Genomic DNA, 20,613 nt, shown 5'->3' on the forward strand with positions numbered 1-20,613 from the left:
GGCTGAAGAGAAGGTATTTGCTTGGCTTTATCAGATACTTTTTATATACTAGCATTTAAGACAAGAAAAAGCATATCTAAGACAAGAAAAAGCATATCTGAGAATTTTAGAATCTGAGAGAAGCAGTTTTAGATATTATATGAAACTTCAGAAGGCTAAGCCTAAAAACAGAGAAAACCTAGTACAGGGAGTTTCACACAGCTAAGTTTGACAGCTTACAAATACACCTAACGATGTAATAACAGGCAGTGAAACATCAGTAGCTAGCAAAAGAACTGCAAGCAATTTTGTAAACTCTGAATCTCTAACATCTCTAGTACAGGAAAGAAGTTTGGAAGCAGAAAGGTGTTTGCATGCAGACAGGCAAATCTCCTGTGAGCCAGCGCATGACCAGTTTTAGAACCTGGAAACAAATTTTCTTCTAGGCCCTCTCTTACCCCTCTTCTCCTGCACCTAGCTCCTTGTGACAAAGTGAGCTTGGTCCCCAAGTCCGTCCCTTTTTTTTCTGGCCTCTCTTCTCTTCTTCCTCTCCTTCCTCCTTTGGAAGGACTGAGCTTCGTCCCCATGTTTTACTGCTTTCAGCAGGTGTCACTTCACAAGTGGAAAGAACAGTGGAAAATGGGAAGGAAAAACAGATACACAAATTAAAATAATTGGTTCCACTGCAACATAAAGAATAAAACATATGCCAGAACAAGTATAGTAACAAATGTGATTTTCCCATAATTCTGACCATTTATCAACACAAATCTAACAAACAAATGCCAAATTAAGCATTCCCTGATCCTTTCAAGTATAGGTAGCCTCTCCAGCTTTATTCCATCACCAGTTTCTCTAGAACTACCAGTTTGAAACTAAGCACACAAGTGCTGTGACCTCCAATACAAACACTATACATTAGTTAACATGATTTTCATAATTCTAAGACATGCATGTCTGCCTAATTCTGTGTTATTATGGGAACACTATTTGCATGACAAGCACTCTTGTTCTTATTTTCTTAAAACAGTAACTTAACTCAGCAAATTAGTATTTTTTGAAATTAACTTGTACATCTAAGGAATGTATTTTCTATAAAAACAGCAGTATTCCAGTAACTTGGATAAGCATGATTTTAGCTCCAAAGGAGGAGACACTCCCTCCAACACCAAGATATTCCATTTGTCTCTCTAAATGCATACATGCAAGGCACAAGGCAAACATTTTAGGTTCTTTCTTTAACAGTCCTGTCCTAGATATGGAATCCTGGCATCTTACCACGCTGACAGACTGTACATATCCCAAATTCAGTACTACATTGAGCTCCTTACACTGTATGGCCCTGAGTCTGGGAATAATGGTTGGGCTTGCAGGAGGGCTGGAGCAGCTACTGATCAAACTTTTCCTTTTGTCCATCGTTGGAGAAGCCTGCACAGTGAATTTATGCTGAAAATCTGTTTAGCAAAAAAAAAAAAAAAATTAATAAAAGCACAAAGACACTGTTAAAAATATCTTTTTTTTAATGTAAGAAAAAACAAATAATAATTTATGTAACTTTCAAAGAGCGCAACTTACGGGATCTATGTAGAAATGAAGTCTTACAGCTAATTGTTATTTGCCCATTGCACACACTGAGAATTCAGGCACTCACAGCCCTGAAAATGTATCTTCTTAGTGAATGTGTGAAACACATACAGACCTTGTATTGACTGACATGTCAAATGATATCCCTGCATAAATCCTCGCACTTTACCTCTCAGTTTCATAAGCACCACCAAAACCAGGTGTTTACAGACCTAAAGAAAGGCATAGGTAACATACACATTTTATAATACAGTAGTTTCACGATTACAAACCACACTGAGTATAAGCCGCACTTCCGGGGTGTCAGCAACATTGAGGTCTTTGTCCATATATAAGCCGCACTGGATTATAAACCGCACTTTCGTTCGCAGCGAGGATCTGTGTGCAACTTTCACAAAGTTGCCAATTAGTAACAGAATCGCAGGATCGCAGAGTTTACTGGCTCGGCCCTGCTCGGGGCGGCTGCCAGGGAGCAGCCCCGGCCCCACTCGCCGCACCTGGCAGGAAGCAGGAGAGCGGCATGCCCGGTCGCCACTGCTGCCGTGCTTATTGGGGCTGGGCAGCGCCACCGCGCTTGTCAGGGGCGAGCAGTGCCGCCGCCCTTGCAGGCTCTCACTTCCGGGTTTGGAAATTTCCTAAATTTGTTAATATATTAGCAACTCCAGAGTGTACGCTGCACTTCCGGGTTGGGAGCTAAATTTTGGTCAAAATGGTGCGGCTTGTAATCGTGAAATTACTGTAATTTCTCTTCTGAACAGTCGATGTCTCCCAAAAAACAAAGAATATAGTGCAAGTCATCATCCCTGATGTAACAATGAGCACTAGGTGATTTACAAAATCCACACTTCTGTTTTTTTTTACAAATTTAAGTGTCCATAAAGGATCTGCAGTAGAAATGCTAAGGATTCAGTATTTCTGAACATCACCATCTTCACTCTTAAGAGTGACTATGCCAATACCTTACTATTATTTAACATTTCTCCCAGAAGTCACTTTTGTGTTAATAGTTCACACATGAACTAGCAATCTAGGGCATTAGCCTCACAGCTATCAATGTATTTTTGGTAATTTTTAGATCCCTACACCAAAAAAAATACAGTAGATTATAGATTCTCCTGCAGCATTATGTAAAATATTCCCCAAGTACCAACCTCATCTTCTATATACATCCTTTAAAAAACAAATTCTTTTGAGTACTAACATGTTAAACTGCAACACCACTTTTATGATAAGCCATATACAGCCAATGGCTAACGAACACGTAATATTTCAAATTTACTTCTGGACTTAATCTTGGAACTTTGGGCAATGCTAGCCACAAGAGCAGTAAATTTAGTTTATTTATCCCAAAGAGGTGTGCTTTTCGTCAAATCCTTTCTAATACATAAGGGTCAGTAGTAAGGAACTATCAAACCTACAGGTTGCTCCCATTTACATGGCACAGCCTAACACATCACTAACCTGAAGGCAAGCTGATATGATTGCCATCTTTTAACTTGAGCCGGCTCCTCTTGAACTTCCCCATGCGTTTCTTGACCCGAGGTTTCTCCTGACACAGCTGGTGGATGATGATGTTGAGTTCCCTTTCCAGAATGTCAATCTCACGTTCTGCCAGTTCCTGTTCCCGCCTTCGTAGCAGCTCCTCATGGTTCTTCTGTTCAACAGCAGCACGACTCAGCTCTTCTTCCCATGTGCGCAGCTCCTGCAGGGAGGTAAGAAAATATAAACAAAAGGTTACCTTGCAACCTGCGAGTTAAGACTAACATTACCTGTTCTGAAGGCACAGCTTCAATGGCTCGTGCTCACAGAACTGCAAACACCACTGGTTAAAGGCTCAGCTGACAGCCAAAAACAATCCTCAAGGACTTCAATGCTTGCCATTCAAGGCCCCTCATACCAGTACTAAAATTCAGACATAACCACTTGTGAGGCCACACCTGAAATCTCGTGTCAAATTCTAGGCTCTCCAGTACAAGACAGACATCAACATACCAGAATGAGTCCAATGAAGAACCATGAGCATCTCTCCTGTGACAAAGGGCTGAAAGAGATGGGACTGTTCATCCTAGCACAGAGAAGGCTTGGATGGGGTGAAGGGGGATCTTACCAGTGTATATAAAAACTTGAGGGAAGGGTGGAAAAAAGTTGAAGCCAGGCTCTCTTCAGCAGTGCTCAGTGACAGAACAAGAGGTAACAGGCACACACTGAAATACAGGGGACACTCTCTGAATACTTTTTTACTGCATTACTGAGCACTAGCACAGGTTGTGGAGTCTCCCATTCTGGGGATATTCAAAAGCCATCTCTACATGGTCCTAGCAAAAGCACAAAAGGCAAACCTTTTGATCTATCCCTTGACAACAAAACGAATTAACTGAAACTGTCCTTGAAATCCCCAAATCTCATTGACCTCCTCTCCTCTCATCACAAGGACAAAAGAATTCAGCACTTAGAATAATTCTCTCCATATGGCCAATTCCAGTGAACTTACAGATATGTTATTACTCTAGTGATTTTGGTTTTGCCTCAGTTTTTCTTACCAACAACTAAAGACAGTCTCTGTAAGGACCTTAAATTAGATGCAGCAAGCTGTGCTTTCTGCAAGCATGCTTGAAGAAAACTTCAGCTTTTTAATGTCTCCTCTTCAAGGCTGATAGTCACCATTCCTGTTATTCCTGCTAGAGTTTTTGTTTCCTGCTATTTGCCCAGATGGACTTCAGTTACAGCAGTTACTGGACCTTTTCCCTTGGTAGCACTCATGTTTATCATAGTCTACACATTTTGGTTGTGCTCAAAACCTTGAAAACAATCCAGCAGAACCAAAGCTGCAATGTTAACTAGAGTATATATATGCTGAAACTACCCCTCCTACATATCCTGTTAATAGTTTTCACTGGGTTTCTCAATTAAGATGCTAATAGTGAAACAGTTATCAAATGCAATAAACAATCAACTCATCACAGCAATTAGCACAGAGTATAATGGAAGCTCACTACAATATTAGAAAGTAGTAGCTCAGGATGTGGATATTTATTTTTCTCGTTATTCTACCCTTGTGTGCATCATAACCTGCCATTTATTCAGGGACTTAATACAAGTTCCAGTAAAACACAGACAAAATTAGCTCTGGGATGCACAAAACAGCGATCCCTGTTTGAACTATGAAATGGGGAAATTACAATCCAGAGAGCACAAGCAGGGAGCATTGCTCTCTACTTACCTTTTCTTTGGCTCTGAGCTGATCAAACATCTCTTGGATCTCTTGTTTCCAGTCTTCCTGCAGGGAGTGGAAGGAATCTTTGGGCATTTCAAAAAAACCAGACTCTTCTATGGCAGTAAGATGGTCTAGGATAGTGGCAAAGGAAGGTCGTGAGTGTGGGTCAGGGTTCCAGCAATCTAGAACAGAATAAAGACAAACAACTGTCAAGCACCTCCAAGTATGAAGGTGTGAGAGGATGGGTAGTACTTTACTGATCCCCAGTGGCTAACAGTGGCAAACACACTACCTGTGTTACCCCAGCTTTCCCACTGCCCATTTGCACTGAGTATTGTCAAGTATGGAATACATGCTTTCATGCTTGTACAATATCCAATAGCACTTAAAATCTTGAACTACCTAACTCCCCTAGGTCTCCAGTTTCTATTGTGGTAATATATCAAGTAAAATACAGATTTGTTAATTTTACAAAAGGTTAAAGCATTTTTTAAAAATAACAAATAATTTCCTTAAATATTTTGCTTCAAGATGGATGTATATATTCACAGAGTAGAAATACTATGCAAGGCTCTTGCAAATACTTCTTTTATAATAGTTACATTGCAGAGTTACAGTCATACTGCAGGAGGATATCTGACAGGGCTTTTCCTGATGTCAAACTCTAATACTAAGCTGAATCATTATTACAGTAATTTCACGACTATAAGCCACACTGAGTATAAGCCGCACTTCTGGGTTTCAGCAACTTTTTTTCTTTGTCCATATATAAGCCGCACCTGATTATAAGCCACACGTTACAGTACAGAGTGTGATAAAAGGTATCTATTCTATCACCATCTGTTGAGGGTGGGGGCAGTGATCCTTATCTCAATGGCAGATATTCTGCTAATGGGCCATCCATTGAAACCAGGTGGGGCATTGTTCTTTATCTTTTCACAACCCATCCTTCCTCCAGCGAGTCATTTTCTGCTAATGGCCATTGAGTCCCACTGTGGGACTGATAAAATTACTGCATCCCATTGGAAGTTGCTGCAGCCAGGGGGAAGAGCCCAACATTTCTTACCAAGATAAAAACAGAGGTTTTGGGACACTAAGGGAGCCCCTTTCTCCACTGGACTCCAGAGAGAAACTGGATTTCTCCACATCACCACTGGACCTCTGGAGGGAAACTGCACCTTTCTCAGCAGACACCTGTCCTCCAAACTAAAACCGCAACTTTTCATTCTTTGTCCGTATATAAGCTGCACCTGATTATAAGCCGCACTTTGGGTTCGGACCAAAATTTTAGTCAAAATGGTGCGGTTTATAATCGTGAAATTACTGTAATCTTTTTTTTCAGAATGGAAAACCTCTTCTGCAAAGCAAACTGGGTCTAACTTGTGTGACGAGATTCAAGTAAACATGACACCAAATTGTGCATTTGGAGTTCTCCTATTTTCACAGGTCCTTTTTTATTATTTGAGAGAAAATTAATCAGACATTTGTTTTTAGGAGAAACCACAGATAAACAAGTTTTTTTCATTTACACTCTAATGCAATTATTCAGCCAATTACAGAGCTCTAAAAACACAGCACTCAAGGTAGCCATCTTACTACATAAGGCAACTTAGTGAGCAATAGTACAAAAGGCAATGTTTTACAGTTACGGGAATTGAACACAGAAAACAGAAACAGAAAATAGTAGGAAGAAATCCCTCAAGCCACATACAATCCCTCAAACCATTACGTCAAAACGTTTGATTTAACAACACTTTTGAATAAGAAATTTACACTCACTTAGTCCTTTCTTCCTTCCCCCTCATTTCTACTCTAGCAGAAAAAAATCACTTTCTCATTCTATGCTGTCCTGTACCAGCACTTACACAGGTTCTTGTTGAGCAAGTATGCTTACTCTCTTTAGTACTGCTAGATGCCTGCATGCCAAAATTCCAGAGCAACCAAACAGAAAAACTTCACATTCATGTGTATTTGTAAGGAATACAGCTTTTCTGCATGAATGGAAGTAACTAACATGTGGGTCTCTCTCATCATACAGCATTGCTCCACATGGTCACTGGACTTAAGACACACATTACTGCAGCACAAGACAAGAGTTATAAAAATGTTCTAAAAGTTTTCTAGACCTTGAAGTCAGAAAAAAGGGAACATTCTTAAAAATATTAGGTGATGTCCTAAGAGATGTTCATTCATCAGTTTTGTGGACTGAAGTACACCAAGAGACAGCTGTAATTAAAAATAAAAATCACATCACAAAACCTGTGTACTGGTCAAGGCTTGGTTCTGAAATTCTGATCTTTGATTTTAGCATTACTGAGATTTTGCATTTGGGAGCTCTGTTTTCAAAACTGTGGGTATCAACAGGTTCCATGCTGGAATGCATTTGTGTTTATGGCTTTTAATTTGCTTCTTTTAACAAAATAGAGAACTGAGGATGTTAAAGAGTGCTCTGATGATCCCCTGCTGCTGGCCAATTAGTAGCAATGGGTGTTACAGCTGGATTGTCAGTGCCATAATCCCTGTCTCTTTACCTCAGGTTTTAAGCATGGCAAAGCAAACATGACCCAAAGTAAAACAAAATGCTGCAGCCAGCTAAATGCATGAATGAGTGAACAGGATAACTAGCAGGTGGCCCGTGGCTTTTATTTTCCCAGGCCTAGATCAGCCATTATTTGCACTAATGAGGACAGTTGTAACATATAACTCTTTTCTGTGAAGAGCGAAAGTTCAGCTTTGCTGTCTCAGTGAAGACCACCATGGCAGTAATTCAAAAGTAAAAGCAGTGTTAGGGGAAGAAGAGTTCACCCAAGATGGGAAACAGCCTGTTTAAAAAACAGCTTTGGTGAAGGGGCAGAAAGTAATTGGGTTTTTTTGTTCTGGTCTTCACCCTGCACACAGAGAAGCCAAGTGTTCCAAAGCCACGTGGGTGATCACCCCTGTGCTGCTGGGTTCAGACACTGGCCATACGCCTCTACCCAGTTTTCCCAATAGAGGGCATTAGTTTTAAATCCTCACTTATAGTTAATAAATCCAGGAAAGCATGTCAAAATAAACCACCAGGCACAACACTGAGCTGGTAGTTCCATCAACTCTTTTAGATGCAGTCTCTCACTTTACACTGCCTCCAAGTTTACTCTACCTGCAACTCTACTGTTTACTATCCAGTAGGATATTTCTTTTTTAGCAGAACATATATTAAATTTTTCATTTTAAATTAACTGAAACCTGTAACCTAAAGAAAAGACCAGAGAAATGCAAAAATATTCCAAAAGCAGAAAAAAAATCCATCAGAAACATTTGCTTCATGATTTATATTCCTTTCCTGAGGCTAAAAGCACCAGAGACCAAAGAGTATCAGTTCCATGTTGAGAGTGATTCTTTGCTCACCAAGACTATAAACCAAGTTTGATTTCTCTTTATGTTTGTTTTCCTTTCTGCCAGATAGGTATAAAAAATTTTTATTACATCAAAACACCTAGAAATCCTTGGGAATAGGGACATTGACAAAAATACTGAAGGTAAGGAAGAGAGAGAGGGCAGGAGAGGCGGGGGAGAAAGGGAGGGAGGAACAACTGAAGTTCAGGAGACATGAAAGTAGTTTCAATGGCCAGCAGACCAGGTCATAAGTGTACATAAGTACACGCAAAAACTACCTCACACAATCTTTTTTAATAACTACAGCAGCTCTGATGACTATCTCCTGTATGCCTTTCACCTCTCTGTAGCCCACCTTGGGCATGAACTACCTCCACAGACAAAGCAGAAAATCACATAATTCTGACTGAAAATATAGGGTGTTTTGGAATGTCAAGGTCAGATTTAAACCATCTCCCTGAAAAGTCAGTAGGATAAAGTTTCAAACCAATCTGACAGCACTAGCAAGATGTTAGAGCTATGAATTTTAAAACAAGTTAAAGACTTCAAATAAGACCAAAATATATGAAGTTTTGGAGTTGGTGAGTCCTCACTACTAGAAAACAAGTTAATTGATGACAGCAATAGCCCCCCTTTTCCTATAAAGCCAGTTGATAAAAAAATCTCTCTCATTATTCTGTTAGTAGACTGACTGTCACAGCATGCTAACAGCCAGGCCTGGCTCCCACAATAACCTGCACCACTGAATAAAGCCACTGGAGAAATCTGTGCTCTTAGGTAACAAAACCAACACAAAGAGGCCATGCGCAACAGCATTCTAGAAGCAGCACAAAACACACTCACACCACAACTGGCTTACCTTCCATGAGTTTGGCAAAAGGCTCAGGACACGTGGAAGGGATTGGAAGGGCAAGCTTATTCATAGCAACACCATATGCTACTGCAAGACCATCAATTCCTCTGAATGGCACTTCTCCTGTTAGCAGTTCCCAAAGCAGCACACCGTAACTATTGGGAAGGAAACAAAAAAAAGAATAGGTGTTTGACTTTAACACAGTCTTTGTTAAGCAACAATGTACCTGAACCTGGGAGTTCGGTATACTACAGAAATTGCAGTTTGCTTGACAAAATCATCATGAATGCCAAGCTGGTGATCTGCCCTATATATTATCTGCTTTTTTTTAAAAAAAGTCTGAAATAAGATGACATTTTCACCTTTTAGGCATAAATAATTTTCTCTCTCAAACTGGGAACAATCTGAAAACCATAAATCTCGTAATTTAGTTTCAAACCAGAACCTCTCAAAACACCCAAAAATATGAAGAAGGCTTGTTTTGTGGCTTGTGATTTTTAAAAATAAGCAAAAAATACTTCTTCAGAATTAAGCTGTCATCTTAAGATGTTCTACAAAATACTACATATGAAGTTATGGAAATAGTTCCAGGACTGTTCTCCCCCAAAGTATATGATGGAAAACAGAGCCTCTGAATATTTTTTCTGCTTCTAGGAAGCCTGAAACAAAAACCGCTTCTTCATACTTGGTGACCTGACAGTTTTTTCTTCCATTTATCTCTTACCCTCTCCTGAATCCATTTACCATCTACTATATTCTGTGGTAGAGAACTCCACAAATTTAATGATGCATTGCTAAAAAATACTTCTGTGTATGTGTTTGAGTTTGTCACTTGGTAATTTCATTGGCTTCCTTGTAGCTCTTTCAATACAAGAAAGGGTAAACATATGTTCCCTAGTAGATCCTTCCACGCTGTCCATGATTTCACAGGCTCCCATATATCCTGCCTAAATCATCTCTTTCCAGACCCACAAATCCTAATCTAGCTAAATCCTAATCTAGTTGCTATCCTGAACAGAAGCCATTTCATATCTTTCATTGACTTTGACATCTTCTATTCACAAAGTTTTAAAGATATGGGGAGAGGCACAAATGGTATTGCTTGTTTTCTTTCTTTCATATTAAATTTTCAGTTCCAGTTGCCTTTCTCACTCTTTACAAAATGAGCTAAGTTATCCATAGTAGCTCCAATGTTTTTTTACTGAATCCCAGTAGTAAAATTTTGAGCCCAAAAATTGTATATATGAAATTCTCCCATGGGCACTACTTTGTATTTATTTACCATTACCATCTATTTTATCATTCATTATAGTAAAAAGTTTTCTCATCTCTCTGCAGCAGATGATTTTTTCTTGTCCTGAATAACTTGGTATCATCAACCATGCTACCTAATCATTTATTGTTTTTTCCAAATCACTTATGATTGTGTTGAACACAGAATTCCCCACCAAGAAAACTGATTTATTCTTTCAGTAACTAAGAATTGATTAAATAAGGGGGAAGACTTGCCCTTTTCTCCCACATCAATTTACTTTATTTAAAAGCTTATGATGAAGGATTTTGCTTCAAGTCTTTATAAATCCAAATACAGTATAAGCCATCTCAGCACTTAACTACATATTCACTATCTCCTTCAAGCATTTTCACTTTTCACAAGGTATTACATATTTTTCTATAGAAGCTGACTCTTCCCCAGATATGCTCACATGTCCACCAGCTCCCTGCTCTTTAGTGCTGCTTCTACCATTGAGAAGAACTCAAGATCATACTTGCTAATCCTCAGGAAGCTCTTTTAAGACTTGCCACCATGTCTGCTGCCTTCCATTTCTCTGGCACTACAGCAGCTTCAAGCAACAGATTACACAGCACAGCTATTAACTCAGCTCATTTTCTTGCACACTCTCATATTCTTGGGTGTTATTGTAAATCTTGGGAATTGTTACTGCTTATTTTATCAGTCAGCTTTAACACCTCTGTGAATTTTACTTCAGTAAGATATGTCCACCAGGCTTGACTCCCTTAAAGAAAAATTTCAGCTTAAAATGCCTCTTTGTTCTATTCTGGCAGACACAAGTCACTGAGGTTTTTTTCCGGTATAGCCTTATTTATTTTGGACTCCCACATTTTGCTCACCTGTGGGCTGTTATGTTTTTCCTGCAGGGTTCTCACCTGTGCTGCATTTGAAAGCAAGTAATTCTGTTTTATGCTTTAAGGACTCTCCTCAAAACCTTTTTATCTTCTTTGTTTTATGTTCAGCTTGACAGAGCTCAAGCCAATGCATAATTTTCCTCATTTGGATACAGACTGAGCTTTTAAAAAGATGTATTTCAGTAGGCTTTTCTACACTGTCTTCTTCATTCTTTTAAAGGATTTCCCATATATTCACTCAGAGCTTTAACAGTGTCCTTAAAAGATATCCATGTTGTGTCTTCCCCTTTTGTTGTTTTTACACAAAATTCCCGATGTTGACAATAATCTTGAGATTAAATACTACTGAAATAGACTAATTTTTCTTAATGGTGCTTGCAAAGCTATAAAATCTAAGTACACATACGCTTGGAACATTTCACGCTATACAACCTTAAAGGCCTCCTAAGCACACCTGAAGACCAAATTAAAAACTGCTTCTTTTCCTATAAGCTCCTTAAATAGCTGCTTCATGGAAGAGTCTGAAGCTAAAATATTAAGCTTTTCTTGTTTTAAAGCAACAACTTCCCTATCCATTTGGAAATACATTATCACAAACTGTACTCTTGTGATCTCCCTTCCACCCCATGACACCTTTAACATTCACTGTAACTGCTGCTACCTTAGTTGGACCCCTTAATAGTACTTCTCCTACTTAGATAAAGGATTTTAGTTACCAAAGATGTAACATTTGCTGCTAACATAGCTATTTTACTTTATTAAGCAGAATATAATATTTTTTGACCTACATGATCTTTTGCTTTTTTCTCATGTAATTCTTAGTCTTGATATTACAATTTATTATTTCTTACTGTCTCAAGAGCATTATTTGAAAAAAAACTAGAGTCTAAGGAGTTCCCATTTTCTTTTTGGCCTTCTAGGATTTATGAAACAAAGAAAATGAAAACTGAACTGAATGTATATTTGGAGTGTCTAGATCAGATTGATCATTCATGTTACTTTTCAGTTTGAATACGACTCTTGATAGTAAAAGGTAGTAAAATCTACCAAGTGCTGTATTATTACTTTAACACTAGTATTGGATAAAACACTTCTGATGTGCTCGAAGCACTTCTGCAGGGTAATTCTGAAAGGAAAAAGGAATAGATAGATTGGTGCTTCTTCTAATGTGACACTAGAAACATATACTGCAGCAAAGGTCACTTTGCTTCTGACAAAACTCAATGCCACTATACTTACAGTTCATTACTCAGAATACTGCTTTCACAGATCTGGGGAATACTGCTTTGTGGCACTTGAACAATAATCTCAAGTGAATAAACACGAGAGAGATGCTGAACAGAGTGTTTCCCTATTAACTCTCAAGCAGAAGATTGGAAAGTACAAAGGAAAAACCCAGATCAGAAAACTTACACAAAAAAAAAAGGCATAGAAAGAAAGAAACAAGGGCCTCTACTCATTCTCAGTGGGGAGGGAAAAAAAGTGACCAAGGTCATTTATTTTTCCAGCACCTAGTAGTAATTTTTGGATTTTAATTACGAAATGAATCATGTGACACAACCCATGCATCCAAGTCAACTGACACTTGTGTGAATAATTAACCATCTTTCAGTGATCCAGTAATCCCTTAAGCCATTTAACATCAGGTTCAATCCTACTCGCTGGATTTTCAGGGCAAAGGAGGCTGGAGGTCTGCAGGATTTCACATGTGATTTTGCCACCTCCCTTTTTAGTCTGTGAACTTTTTAAAAAAAAGTAAATTTTTTCTCACTGGTACTGTTCCATGGCATTTTTACCATAGGCTTCTCTTATCCATTTCCGCATGTTCAACACTTCCCATGAGGATGGAATTAGAAACCCAACAAAGAGATCCCAGTTCCAACAGAACCTAGAACATGACTTTCATTAAGAAGAAATACCCCCACACTTCATTATATTTTTATGGCCATTAACAGCTGGTATTTTACATGTTAATGAACTGACAGTTCCAGAAGAAGACCCTTCCTGCCCATTTCACAACAATCAGCAGCATGTCCTTCTCCCAGGTGAGTTTCTCCCAATACTGCTAGTCAGCACTTATCTGTCAGGTACTGAAGTCTTGCCAGTGCTTCATTGCACACAGAAAACCAGAGAAACCTGCAAGTGGTCAGTTGTGGATGGAAGTGCTTGACCAATACTTGCTTAAAACAAAACATTCTAATGACTGAAGTTTCTATACCCAGTACCAAATGCCTGAAACTTCCAGCTAGGCTAATCTGATGGTTTTAGCTAGAGTTGGTATTCCATTCCTAAATGGAAATTAAATTCCCAATTATTTCACTGGTCTCAGAGTAAATATAGCTTAAAAACATGTAAATTGAGGAACGTAGAGAACTCAGATGAAGGTTATATGGTGCCTTTATATTCCATATACCAGTAGTACTGACAATATGACTGTCTTTTAAGCAGCACAAGTAAAAAATAAAGCGTGCAGCAAACAAGAAAAATATTTAAACAGCCAAATGACAGTAAATTTTTATTTATATGCCTACTAACATTGGCATACAGTACTAGATGAGCTGCAATATCTATGCTTCCACTTTACCTTTGTAAATCCAAAGCAAATATAAGCACAAATAGATTTACAGGAACTGACTTATTTAAATAAAACTGTAGTTTCACTGTCCTCTGTGCAATATAAGCACAAGGCTTCTACTGTACATCTATAGAGCTTGCAGGTAGAGCACAGCAAAATCCAGAGCAACAAGCAAGATTTACTAAGCACTGGTACTATGAACAAGCTTCACAGAGACCCAGACCCTGGTGATAGATACCATGTGTGGCCAGTTCTCACTCTTTTTAAGTTCTCTGCCAACCCCACTCTTGAGTAAACATATGGAGCTTTTTTAATGGAGCTGGAAACATATTTTGAAAGATGAAGCAGTTAGTTATGATAAGACTGACTCAGGAAACTTCAGTTCTAGCATGCATCTTCTTCAACATCTTCTTCACCTGTTTGTGCAGCGAGAACACAAGCAGAACAAGATTCTTCTTCAAAGGCTGGGCAACAGTTCAGCCTGCAGTGTTAGTCTAATAAGCTTTAAAGAAAAGGTGTTGAAATAAAAGGGTTTGTGAACATTAGACAATTCTGTTGATGCTGCATACACTAACCGGAAGGTTGTCGGGCAAAAACCCCCTATGTCTCCAGTGATTAACCAACTGGTTGAACTGGACAAGAGGAGGGGCAAGTCTAATAGGATAAAAAAGTTCATCCTGTTAAGAATTTCAGGTTGCATCCTCGGGTGGGGACAGGATTTATTACACAAGTGCATGACTGCTTTTGTAAAATCTAGGGCTTACCATCACTGACACACTAGTAGTGATTGCACTTGCAAGCATTTATCCTCTGCACACATGTTCTTTCCAGCTTGTTTAACTAGAGGTTTGAGCCACCAGAAAGAAAAGGCTTATTCAGAGACAGTATATAAATTCTCTTAATGGTGGTGATTCTCTGTTTAAGGGAGAGTATTGTGAGGAACTTAACCTCTTTTCAAGGGAAGACTGGTAACTACAACAAGAGAAAGTGATGAAGGAATATTAAAAGTAGAAATAAAGTATTCTGAAAAACAAACAAATAATTTCAGTTATTTACAGCCCTTAATCACTGCATAGTGATTCACAGTTCTTAAATCAATGACCAAACTGGTGCTTTTGTACAGGTATAGAGTCACTTGTGCTACCTTCATGAAGATCACTAACCAACTGAATAATTCTTAACTTTTTAAAAATGAATTTATACTGGTACAGAATATCTACTGTTCACAGCATGCCTGGATTAGTAAAGTTACAATTACAGGAAAACTGTTCCACTTTCCTTTCTCCCTTTACCCCAGGTTACCCTTGAAGGCCCTTCCTGGCACTATTTCAGAGAACAGCAAGTTTATGATTGAGGTTGACAAGCTGTGTATAAACCAGTATCATCATCACCTGCACAGAAAAGGTGCACAGCCTTAAGATTTGAATTTCTGCCAGATTTCAAATAAATGCCTGGTTCTTGCTTAATTTGTCTCAGATTAGTTACAGAGGCTACCACATTTAATTACAGTCAGAATTTTATCCTACACTACTGGAGTGCAAAATACAAATTCACAGACCTCACGAGGCAATATATTATCAATTCAAAAAAACTGGACTAGGAAAATGAAAATCCCCACACCAAATAGCTGCTATAACTTGCCAGACAAGTCTGCCAGCTGGGCTATTTCTTTACCCTGACAGGTTTTACAGTCACAGTTGCAGTCACTTGTGGAGGAGCATTAGTGGCCAGTAACAGCATCTTACTGCTATGAAGACAAAGATACTGACATTTCAACACCTTTTTCTCCACAAAAAAACCAAAATTCTCTCTATTTCATCTATTTCAAATGTTCAGTACTAATTCTAAGTCATCCAGTATCCAGAAAAGTTGCTGTCCCAGAGGTATTTACTGAATTCTGTATTTACCAATCCACTTAACAGTGGTATTCAAACTCAGTTTCTGGAAGTATACAGTCCAACCCATTCACTTCTCCCCACCCAATTAGCTCATTCACAAAAAATCCAGTGCATGAATGAAAAAGACAATATATACATGCAAGTTACTATTTATGGATTACATACTCAGATTGACCCAGATAAGAGATCTATTATCCTATGTGAAAGACTAGAAGGGTGGAAATAATTAATAAAATTATTATGAAAGCCAAAACCATAGTATTCAGATTAAAACAGCAAAGGGAATTCAATGAAGTACAGCGTGTTTGTGTACACATACATTAGTGACAGACTACTACCAAAACAAAATATTTTAAAATTATCTTGTAGGTAAAACAGTAAAAAAATAAAGTACTTCTCTGATTGTATTTTGACCTCTGATTATGTCAGTTGATAGCCAAATAAGCACAAATAATTTGGTTTAGATAAAGCAGAGGGGATTTGGATTATGAATCCCAAAATAATCTCAATGAAAAGTTACAGAACAACAAAAATTTAGAGGCATGCAGTAGCCAGTCCACCACTTCCTTTCTACAGTAAGTCTAAGATAAGTCTGACAGATGGAAAGCTGGTGGATAAAGTTTTTTAAGACCTGAACTTTTAATATTTGGTTCACCATTACTCATTTTTACACACAAAAGAGACTTCCTGGAAGGTGTAGTTACGCTTCAGTATCCAATCATTTAATGCCAAAGCAATACCTCCAAACATCGCTGCCTTTGGAGAACATGGAAGAGCGGATGACCTCAGGAGCCATCCAGGCATATGTCCCAGCTGCGCTCATTTTGGTAGTTTTATGCCATTCCCTGGCCAAGCCGAAATCCGTGATCTTCAACATCTTGTTGCTCAGATCTCCATTTTCCACCTTTTCGAGTATCAGTACTGGAGAAAAGGGGGGTGAGGGGAGGGGGGAATAAAAGGTATGCAGAGTAAAGCTAGTATTTATGCAAAAAAGATTTTCCTGGAGATCCCTCAAATTTCAATATTTTCCCTGGCTTTTCATTATTCAAACATACCATACCCTATTACAGGTTGTTTCAGGATGATCCCTTCATCTGACAACTGAACAGTTTTCTAGCAAATAACTTCAAATTTAACCAAAGTACCAAGCCCCAGAGAAGAAATATGTAAAAACATAACATAATTTAATGTAGTGCCTAGTGTCATTCTGTATAATGCTCTGCTAAGAGGAAGTGAACCACTGTAACTTCTAGAAATCCAGATAAGGGAAGACATTTCCTAATTAATCCTCTCTGAGCAAGCCAGTAATAGCATCTTTTTCTTGAACTGCTTAGAGGACTATTTTTTTGTAAATCCAGACACACACATAGGCTAGATATACCCTTCATGTAAATGTGTTGGGAGTAGAAGCTCTATGCACTTTTTTTTTAAGTCACTATTGAAAAAATATATTTTTTTTCAGTAATGACATGCCCAATTCCAGAATGCATACAGACTCCCATAGACTCCCTCCCCCATCATTACTAAACTACTTTTTTCTGTCCTGTTTCAGTGGCAAAGGAAGCCATACCCAAGACCTTAAAAAGCACCTTGAGGTAGAACTCAAGAATGCTGTGATAAAAGACATATTCCTCTGTAGGTGGAAAGTTGTACTGTTACACCACCCTGTGTAAACCAGAGTCCACAGGTATCCACTCTGCTTTAGCAGCATCTCATTATCCTCTTTCTTTATCTTAGTGCAAAGCGACCACATGAGTTGCACCAGCAACGCAACACAAAGTAACAGAATATAAGGGCACTAAACTTACATAACTAAAGGAACTATAAGTCCCTGAAATGATTTTAAGCCACTTTGTAAAGCATCATAAATAAAAAAATATTTGTGTCACTATTATTCCAAAGGTATCTCACCAAAAATCACCAAGCCAGCTGCACACTATCATTATGCAGCTACTCTGTTTTTAATGTCATTACAGACACTACAGACAGGTTCTTGGAAAACATGAGGATGTTTTTTTCTTTTTCGATGGATGCACCAATTGCAAAAAAACCAGACCAAACAAACCCCAACCAAACAAAAGAAACCTCATAACCTCCATAATCAAACAATCATGGATCATAACAAGGCCTATAAAAGGCAAATGTGCTGCAAAAATTATACAAAATAATCCTCAGGATCATTTTCAATCTGCCTTACAAGTAACACACATTTACAACGTTGAAACACTGCTTTTAGTTCAATAATAAAGAAATTGTCTGTTCTTTGAAAACTAAAAAAAATCAGTTACCCTTTTACAAGGCTTCAGAAGTCACAAAATACTTTGTGGGACTACTCAAGGTGTGAGGTTAAGCTCCTGGTTCTTGCATCTTTTGCAAAATTTCTAATGACCAAATACTCAATTTTCCTAATCACAGAGAAAAGAGATTGAGGCCTAGAATTACTGTTCTCTTCATTTTGGCAAAAGCATTTGTATTTTTAGAGCAATACTTCAGTGCACAACAGAACCACTACAAGAAGCCAAGATACAGAAGGTGCCTTCCTCTGGGCCTCTTCTTCAAATACGTCTAATTTTTTTACTTCTTTCCAGCAGATGAAGAAGTGCTAAAAGAAACTGCTAGCAAAAAAAGCTTCCTAGAATGTACACAGTGTTTCTTTTTCTAGCTTGTACCCATTTTGCCTAAAGAACTGGCAGAATAACAAAATGTAATTTTAAATTTAAATGCAGTAATTTAGAGATATACAGTGATGTTGTAAAGTTAAAGTAAAACTTCGAGACAAGAAAGTATGGGCTTAGGGGGTTTGGGGGCTTTTTTGCTTCCCTCCATAATCACAATGAGGAAGAAACAAATTCATTGTTCACAGATCATACTCTCTCTGAATGAGCTCAACAGCAGCACAGAGCACCATATATCACAGCTGATACATACTCTGTACATACCTTCCTGGTAAGAGGTTATTTAAATCTAATTACCTTGATTTATATTAAGTTCTAACAAAATAATTAGTACTTACATAGATCTTTTGTATCCAGAACTTGTTCTTTTGTCAGATGCAGGGTAGTAAGAAAAATTACCATGACAAAAGACCACAGAGAAGGACAACAAAAGAGAAGGATTTATTGCAAGTCCTTGATTCCTTAGTTACATCCTTGGCTCCTTTTCTATTTCCTTGTAATAACTGCGCAATCTAAATTTTTAAAAATTAATTTTAAGAATGGTATGTATCTTTCCAGCATCTGTTTCCGTTCTCTTCATTGTGTTATTCAGTATCAACAGGCTCACTTGTAACTGTCAGGAGTCTCCCTCACCCATCTGTCAGATTTTCAAACCAACAACCTTGCTCTCCCCGCTTGTTTTTGCCTGAATTTCAATGAAGAAGTTGTAAATAGGTGAAATATTAATTTAATTTAGTCTGCTCCTTAAAAAAAAAATCTTTTATGGAGAACACATGGAAGGTTGCTAAGACACTGCAAATGCATTTGGCTTATGCTAATCAACATGGTCTCATTTGCTTCTGAGTTTTACCTACAATCAGTTATTACACCTTGTTTAATACTCAGTGCAAGTCCTCTTCTGCAAGTACTACTTCTGCACTTGCATTAGTCCACAACAAAACAAATAAGACACATGAAATACAAACAAGCAACACGCTCTCAATGCTTAGAGTTAATGTACTTTTCCCTCTTTTAACAGATTTGATCTCTCAGGTCTGAGATAACAGTGGTCAGATGATCCACATCTGGCCTAACTGTATTGAGTTTGCATGGTATGCCAGGATTTGGTAGTGGGAGGGGTGGAAGATGCTAGAAGCTTTCCCTATGTCCAACAGAACCAATCCCTGGTGGCTCCAAGATGGATGTGCCACTGGCCAAGGGTGAGCCAATCAGAAGTGATGGCAACACCTTTGTGACAATGCATTTCAGAAAAATAATTTTTAAAAATAGTTATTGTGCAGTTGCCCATAATGGTATTCAATGAGTTATCTCTCCTGGTCCTTATCACAACTCATGAACCCTTTGTTTTATTTTCTCTCTGCTGTGCAGTTGCAGAGGGGAGTGACAGAGTGGCTTTGGTGGGTGCCTGGAATCCAGCCAGGGTGAACTTACTACACTACCAAAACAAGTTCATACACAGATATAGAACACTTACACCAAAATGCAGTTAATGTACCAAGGAAGTAAATCTCAGTCTTGTCTGCTGATTTTGAAGATCTGCAAGTGATACAGAGGTGTAAAATGGATAGAAAATTTAATAGAAAATCTTTCCTGTACCCAGCCTTCAAAAGAGAAACTGTTTGACATCAAAGACACTGGACCAAGCAACCAGGGAAGAACGAGATCCAAACCAGCAGGAACATGAAGAAAGTGTGCCAGCTTGTGAGAGGTTGATCAGCCTTTCCCTGTTTCAGCAAGGCCCATGCAAGAAATCTCTTCCTGTGTGCACGCACAGAGCCAGCCAAATTGTAGATTAACGTCTGCTATGTACTACTGCTCTGCTTTTTCCTCTGCAGCACAGACTAAAAGCTGATCTAAAGTAGCATGGTAGGAACCAAACAGCAGTGTGCAAAGTGGTCTGGTGAAGCAAATCAGGTATTACAAGCTCATTCAGACAATTTTCACCTTCCACAGGCTGCAGCAAAACAACTTAATATAGGAAATCATCATGTTCTTTGCATACTGTGCAAGTGCAGAGGAAACTACAGTGGCTTAAAGTAACATTAAAATGGTCAGCAGCCTTCTGTGAAGTGTACCATGCATGCCTACCCTTACAGGAGTAATAATCCATTAGTGCTCCAGTACATTTTCATACAATCCTGAAAGACTTGGAACTTGTCCTCAGGAAAACAAGCACTTGACAATGAGACATTAATTACAGCTCACAGGAATTCTGTCCAGCAAGACAGCTCTTCAGTATCTCCATGCATCCCTGTGTAGAATGATTATGATCAAATTTGCTTTCATATCTCTTCACAAGATCTTCTTTAGAT

At 38.5% G+C, this 20,613-nt stretch overlaps 1 protein-coding gene across 5 annotated transcripts in view; it reads right to left on the minus strand.

Moving 5' to 3' along the window:
* The window catches only part of MAP3K9 (mitogen-activated protein kinase kinase kinase 9), a 94,676-nt gene that overhangs the window by 52,184 nt on the left and 21,879 nt on the right, over positions 1-20,613 (minus strand). For all 5 annotated transcript variants that reach the window (XR_004418193.2, XM_033062231.2, XM_033062232.2 and 2 more), the window contains exons 3-8: positions 16,367-16,547; positions 9,012-9,160; positions 4,784-4,959; positions 3,025-3,265; positions 1,311-1,433; positions 438-591 (exon numbers count right to left, since the gene is read on the minus strand). Coding sequence is in view for 4 of the 5 variants with exons in the window: in XM_033062231.2 (XP_032918122.1) it covers positions 438-591; positions 1,311-1,433; positions 3,025-3,265; positions 4,784-4,959; positions 9,012-9,160; positions 16,367-16,547 (1,024 nt within the window). In the remaining variant the exon portion in view is untranslated. The remainder of the gene's footprint in view (positions 1-437; positions 592-1,310; positions 1,434-3,024; positions 3,266-4,783; positions 4,960-9,011; positions 9,161-16,366; positions 16,548-20,613) is intronic.

The sequence above is a fragment of the Catharus ustulatus genome, chromosome 6 (assembly GCF_009819885.2).
Source record: "Catharus ustulatus isolate bCatUst1 chromosome 6, bCatUst1.pri.v2, whole genome shotgun sequence".
NCBI classification, from domain to species: domain Eukaryota; kingdom Metazoa; phylum Chordata; class Aves; order Passeriformes; family Turdidae; genus Catharus; species Catharus ustulatus.